The sequence below is a fragment of the Marmota monax genome, unplaced genomic scaffold (assembly GCF_021218885.2).
Source record: "Marmota monax isolate L192 unplaced genomic scaffold, Marmota_monax_Labrador192_F-V1.1 WCK01_AAM20220418_F8-fsc00108, whole genome shotgun sequence".
NCBI lineage: Eukaryota > Metazoa > Chordata > Mammalia > Rodentia > Sciuridae > Marmota > Marmota monax.
Genome location: NW_026694593.1, coordinates 102682 through 109437, shown reverse-complemented (window position 1 = coordinate 109437; position 6756 = coordinate 102682). Strand labels below are relative to the sequence as shown.

At 41.3% G+C, this 6756-nt stretch overlaps 1 protein-coding gene across 3 annotated transcripts in view; it reads left to right on the top strand.

The window, feature by feature from the left end:
• Positions 1 to 1225: 1225 nt before the first annotated feature.
• LOC124077540 (SLAM family member 9-like) overlaps positions 1226 to 6756 on the top strand; it is a 44538-nt gene continuing 39007 nt past the window's right edge. For 2 of the 3 annotated variants that reach the window (XM_046421986.2, XM_046421989.2), the window contains exon 1: positions 1226 to 1334. In XM_046421986.2, the coding sequence (XP_046277942.1) occupies positions 1262 to 1334 (73 nt within the window). In that variant the 5' untranslated portion in view covers positions 1226 to 1261. The remainder of the gene's footprint in view (positions 1335 to 6756) is intronic. The other variant, XM_046421987.2, reaches the window with a different exon arrangement.

Here is a 6756-nt window from a genome sequence, read left to right as displayed (position 1 = left end):
TCGCCCACTCTTTCCTTTTTCTAGTGTTTGGAACTTGTACATGATGACTAGAGTTCCAGTTGTGATTGTGTGACCTGGAGAAGGAGCACTATATGCCAAGGAAGATGAAAATGTGAGGAGCCTGAGACCCTCATGCCCCAGAGAGTCCCCCTTCCCACCTGACCTGCTTCCCTACATGTGGTTTTGGACACAAGAGAAAAGAAGCCAGTAATTGTTCAGTCACTGTGATTAGGTCTTTCTCACTAGTAGATAAAGGTATTTGTTTTCTTTTCCTATTTTTTGGTGGGACTCTATTTTAGACTGGCAAATTATAATTATAAAAAATAGTGGGATTTCTTGTTAATATTCATACATGCACATAATAGAATATAGTTCCCCTCAACATCCCCCACCTTCTTTCCTCTTCTCCCCACTTCCCTCTACTCTATTGGTCTTTCAACTTTTTCTTTTTTGGGGGGAGTGGGTAACCGGAGATTGCACTCAGGGGCACCTGACCACTGAGCCACATCCTCAGTTCTATTTTCTATTTTATTACAGACAAGGTCTCACTGCATTGCTTATCACCTCCCTAAATTGCTGAGGCTGGCTTTGAACTCGAGATCCTCCTGCCTCAGCCTCCCCAGCTGTGGGATTGCAGGTGTGAGCCACCGTGTCCAGCAGTCCTTTAATTTTCAGGAGATGCTCCCTCCTCTGCGTCTCCGTTTTTTCTCTCAGCTTCCATATATGAGATCCCTGACTTTCTGAGTTAGCCAGGTTTATTTCTAGCTGATACAGATGTTTATTGTGACATTGCTTTACATAGAGGAATGACATGAACAGTCTAAGTGTCCCTGGCTTCTGGAAGTTCCTTGAGGTTTTCAAGACCCTTCGAGTCTCAGTACAAGAAAATCCTTACATTGGGCCTCTGCTCCTTAAAGACACCTGGCCTGGTCACTCTTGAGCACATTCCTCTCAAGTTGCTGGAGACCCACATTTGTAAAGTGACTATTTCCAATTTCCCAAAAAGAAGACCCACAGGAACTAAGAATCAAGCATCTAAAACCTTACATTTTTTATTAACAAAACTCAGGAAGTGGCAGACAGATGATGCAACACAAAGATAAATTTGCTCACTTACCATCTAACAGGAGAAAACAACGTTTTTTTTTTCCAGGCAGTGGGAGGGGGGGGGGAGAGGCTGGGAGGTCACAAACAGGGCGGGACAGGGGAGGGGCCACATCTCACCTGGGTCCCTAGGAGGCCAGGGAAGGCTGTGAAGGCAATGATGGACCCTCTGGCAAGCCTCTGCTGGCTCCACACCCAGATCCTGATGCTTCAGTTCCTTCCTTTTCCTGGTGAGTAGTGGCATAGGGGTGTGTGTGGGGGTGGGGTGTGTGTGTGTGGGGGGGGTGTGTGAGTATGGGTGGATGTGGGTGTAAGGCAGGTGGGAAGGAGCTAGGGCTTCCCTGGACTCAACCTCCAGATTCCCCATGCGTTTCTGAAGGCTGAAGTGAGGAAAAGGGACTTGGGGACTCTCTGGGAGAGCGCCAGTTGCCCCCTCAGGCAAATCACTGTCACAGGCTGAGTGGCTCCTTGCCTGCTGAGGCAAAGGACCCAGGCTTGAAACACAATGATGTTTTTCTGACACCAGGAATAATTCATATTGACTGTAGGAAATTTGAAAAATATGACAAATGATATAGAGATGAATAAAAAAAACCATGTTTCATACTTCACAAAACTAAATACCCTAGATACTCTGTGTACTCCTCCGGGTGAGTTTTCTGTGCTTCAGTATATTTTTCTGACTTCAGAAGACAATTATTTGCCAGGCTGTGCTCAGTGGCAGCTGCTCTCCTGAGAGCAATGTCCTGAGCATTTGGTTTCTTGCTGCTTTAGCAAAAAAGAATGGGAAAAATTACAATTTACAATGCAAATTTACAATCATTTTCTTCCATGTATGACCTACCCAGTCCTCCAAGCCCACTTCCTTCCTCTACTCCTAGACTGAGAGGTAGGATTGCCTCCCATGAACCAGCCTGACTCAGTGTCTCCTACTCTGCTCTGGCTGCAAAACCTTGTTAGAGTTGAAAGAGGGGCTGGATTCTGCAATCAGACCCACTGGGTCCCTACTCTGGTTCTGCTACCTAGTGTTCATAAAATCGTGGACATATACCCCGGGACAAACAGGTGTGCCTTCTGAGATTGTTACCTCAGCAATAAAATGGCCCTCCTAAGTCACCACTGGAGGAGAGGAGGGGAGCCACTTCCCCTACCTGAGCCTGGGAGTAGGTAGGGAAGCAAGATAATCCCTAACCCAAGGTGCTGTCTGAGACATTAAATGATGGTGCACATTCTGATCACTGTGTAACATAGCAACTTAAGTGTGTGGTGTTATGTACTTCTCTATCTTGGTGAAAACTTGCAAATGGATAAAAAAAACAACTTTGATTTATAATTGGTGATTTTATCATGATCCAGCAGTTTAAAAAGAGACAAGATTTTCCTCTGGGCACTAAGGGGTTGTGATAGCACAGAGATTGTTGCTTTCCTGGACTTTTCATTGTACAGCAATGGAGCATAAGGTGTTCTTATGCATTATAGACAGTTTTTAAGTGACTGAAGGCTTCTAAATAGTCTGTTGGATGTGTCAGAAACGTTTGAACATTTAACATGTTTATACCTTTGTTTTAATGGCATTTCCACCTCTGGGGTTTAACCCCAAAGGGGGAAAACAATGTCATGCACTCAAAGCTTCTGCATGAAGACATTCATTGTGGTCTAGTTAGAGTAATGAAAAGCCAGAACCCAATAAGAGGGTGATAATATCTTGTCAAGTGACATTAAGGTGGTGAACCGATGGCTTTAGTAAGTGACTTTGGTTGGGCCACTGAGTTTTCCTGAGATGAGAAGATGGAAAGGACTTGGTTAGAAGGAAGGACAGGAACAAGCATGTGTTGAGCCCTGTCATATGCAAGATCTGGACTGGGGTGTTACAGACCTGATCTCATTCCAGCCTCACACACCATGTGTTACCTGTGACGTTTGGTTAAGGATAATGAAGCAGGAAGGGACAAGCACCAGGCACAGGAGTATTGGCTGGGAATCTGGCTTTATACTTAAGTCTTCTTAACCCACAAAGCCCAAGTTTTCAATTCTGCCAATGTTTCAACTATATCAACACAGGAGCATTGAAGTAGCTTAGAAATCATAACCTAGAGCTTATATATGGGCTCAGTAGATCCATCACCCCCATTTAGCATTTGAAGGAATGTGGGCTCTGAGAGGCTGATCAACCTGGAGGAGATCAATTGTAGATCTAATAGGTTTCACACTAGGATTCCAGCTGCCCCCAGACCATGTGCTGCCTCTGTGTGATCTGGCTGTGAAGCCAGGTCTTTCTAAATTCCATGCCCTTGCACTTCACCCCTGATCTTCCTCCCACCTTTCCCACCCACAGGACTCCAGCTCTATTAATTCAAGGGCTGTGGGGCGGGGTGGGGGGCAGAATCCCAAATGGCCCTCTGCTATTGGAAAGAACTTCTGTCCTCATAACTCTGCTCTCCCTTCATCTGCAGCCCCGAGGGAAGCAATTCCATTTATATCTCAATAGGAAACAGCTCCCTAGAACCTTCCTTCCCCTGCGTGCCCTACCTTTCCTTTTTCTACTCGACCAATGCTGTCATTTTCCTGTTTGGGTCATGGGATCTTTGGGGTCAGTGGTTAGTTTGGGAAATCCTCCTCTCTTCTTTTTTTGAAATTTATTTTATTGTTATTTTCCCATATTTTTTATTGGTGCATTATAGTTCGACATATCGATGGGATTCATTGTTACTTATTCCTGTAGGCACAAAATGGATAAGGATCTAATTGGGCTAATATCACTCCCCCCACATCTTCCCCTCCCTCCCTGCCCCCGCCCCTTTGTCTCTTTCCTCTACTGATTTCCCTTTGTGTTTTAGGGGACCCATCCCCCACCTTTGTTTTCCTTTTTCCTCTCTACCTTCCACCTATGAGAGAAAACATACAGCCCTTAACCTTCCTCCTTTGACTTATTTCATTCAATACAATGGTCTCTAGTTTCATTCATTTTCCTGCACATGCTGTAATTTCATCTTTCTTTAGGGCCGTATAAAACTCCACTGTGTATATAGACCACACTTTCTTTATCTATTTGTCCATCCATGGACACTTAGTGCGGTTCCAGCCACTCTTCATGAGATGCTGGTTAACTTAGGCTGGCTTTGTGGTTCTGCCATAATGATCATCACCTTGCTAAGAAAATGGCATGGGTGGCCAAGCCCTGAACACAGGAAGCCACTCAACCTCCAGCTGCCTTCTTGGGTTTGTGTTATGGGCTGCCCAGCAACCACTGAGGGCGGAAGTCCCTCAGAGGAGATGCAGCTGCTTCTGCCTTGCCTGCACATGTGTGCTTGGTCTCAACTAAGCAGATGGAGGCCGGTCATATCTAAGCTGCCTGGAGCCCTCTGTGATTGGGGGAGTGCAGCGACGTGACTCCAGTGTCTCTAGCCACAATGTACTTTCCTTCCTTTAAATATTTGCAAAACACACTGTTTCCCAGAAACACAACATTCAGGCCTTTTGAGCCATGATAAACTCATTTCTGTTTAAACTGAAATGACAGAATGAATCATCCTTTGTCCTTTATTAAAAAAAGAAAAAAAAAAGAAATTAAACTTGCATTTTTATTTAATTTATCTGTATTTGGAGTAAAAATGGGAGTTCATAACCCACTTGAATCTAATGTATGAAATATGATATGTCAAGAGCTTTGTAATGTTTTGAACAACCAATAAAAAATACATATATATATATACATACATATATATATATGTGTGTGTGTATATATATATATATATATGTGTATATATATATATATATATATATATATATATATATATATACAAAAAAAATTAAACTTTTAAAGAATCCAGCATGACAGACTTGGTCTGCAGATGTAGCTTGGTGATGAAGTGCTTGCTTAGCATGTTCCAGGACTCAAAAAATAAATAAATAAATAAATAAATAAATAAATAAGAAGAAAAGGAAAGGAAGGAGAACTTTTGCTTAGGGAATGTCCATATAAGGAGACAAAAACCAAGCTGCAGAGTGGGAGAAAATCTGTGCACACTTTGTATCCATGAAACCACTGAAATGTCATCTATCTACAAAGCTCCACAGACTCAGCTGCTACAATGGGGGAAGCACATCTCCAGGAGGTTATGCAGATGGGAAAGAAGCATAGGCCAACATTTTCAATATGATTAGCCACCAGAGAGCACAGTTTAAAACTACAACAAGACGTCGACACCACCACACACTCAACAGAAGGACTGAAATAAAAAAATGTCAGCGCCAACTGATGGAGAGGATGTAGACAATCAGATCACTCAGTTGCTGATGGCAACGTGACACATTGTGGCTTCTCTGGAAAACAGTGTCACTGTTTCTTACAAAGCTAAGCCTGGAATTGCCTCTTTAGTTATATTTCACTTAGAAATATAAAAACAGGTCAAAAATATAAGGCATACAGTTTTGTATCATAATATTTATAATAATAATAATAGTAATAGTAGTAGTAGTAGTAGTAGTTATTATTTTGGTGCTGAGGATCCAATCCAGAGCCTGTGCAAGGTAAGCACACACTTTACCACTAAGCTTTAGTGCCAGCCCTAATCTTGGTTTTGTGAAATTTTGCAAGGAAAAAACTTTATGGACTTGTATTTGCATGTCCCTCAGTGCAGGGCACAGGATCTCTTTGTACACCACAGATAGAATAAGAGAAGAGCTGTATTGTTGGATTTGATTCTTTTTCTCTATGTTTTATCAATTTTAGATGTGTAGTTGGAAGAAAACTGGGAACCAGAAACTCTGGATCTTTTTTTTTTTTTTTTTTAACTCTGGATCTTAACAGAGACTGCAGCACAAATCTCTCTCAAGTGATTTCTCTCAATTATGTTGTAGCAGGGAACTTTCTCTTTCTGTACATAGTGAAAAAACTTTTCTGTAGCCTGGTGCGAAATACCTTAATAAATTTCTTTAAGTAGGAAAGAGAGAAAAAGGGAGAGAGGGAGATCAGGTGGCTCTCAGAATATTCCAGGCCATTACAGATACGTGGACTCAACTTCCCTGGTATGTGAAGCTCTTTATGTTTTACCTAATACAGTTGGTTTCTTGAAATTCCCTTGTTTCTGCTGAACTCAAACCACATACTTTCTCTTGATTTAGATCTCTGTTCAAAGACTAGAGAATAAAATTTGATCAATTTTGTGTATATATGAACATGACACAATGAACCCACTCTGCACCAATAAAAAACCCTCCCTTGAAAACCTGAATACCCCAAAAAAGAAAGAAAGAAAAGAGCAGGAAATATGTACACAAAGGAAGCCAAAAGATTTTAATGAAAACCTCAATTAAAATAATCCTTTTGTAGGGAAATATAGGTTAATTTGGTGAAAATATAGTTTCTCCAGAAGAGAAAGACAATCTAAACAAATAAATTATCATATTAAAAAAACATTAAATTGTCAAAAAGTTACTTCTCAGAGAGTAAATGGCATAGTTTTACAAATTAATTATAACAAATATTTAGGGACTAGGTAATTCCACCTTTACTACTATAATTTAACAGTGTTATGCTTACTAGTTAACATAGTTCTGCCAGAGAAAGAAGTGAGACAAAACATTTCAAAGGAAAGGGTCATATTGTAATTGCTCTGTAATGATTTATTTATTTTTTCTTCAATATCTAAA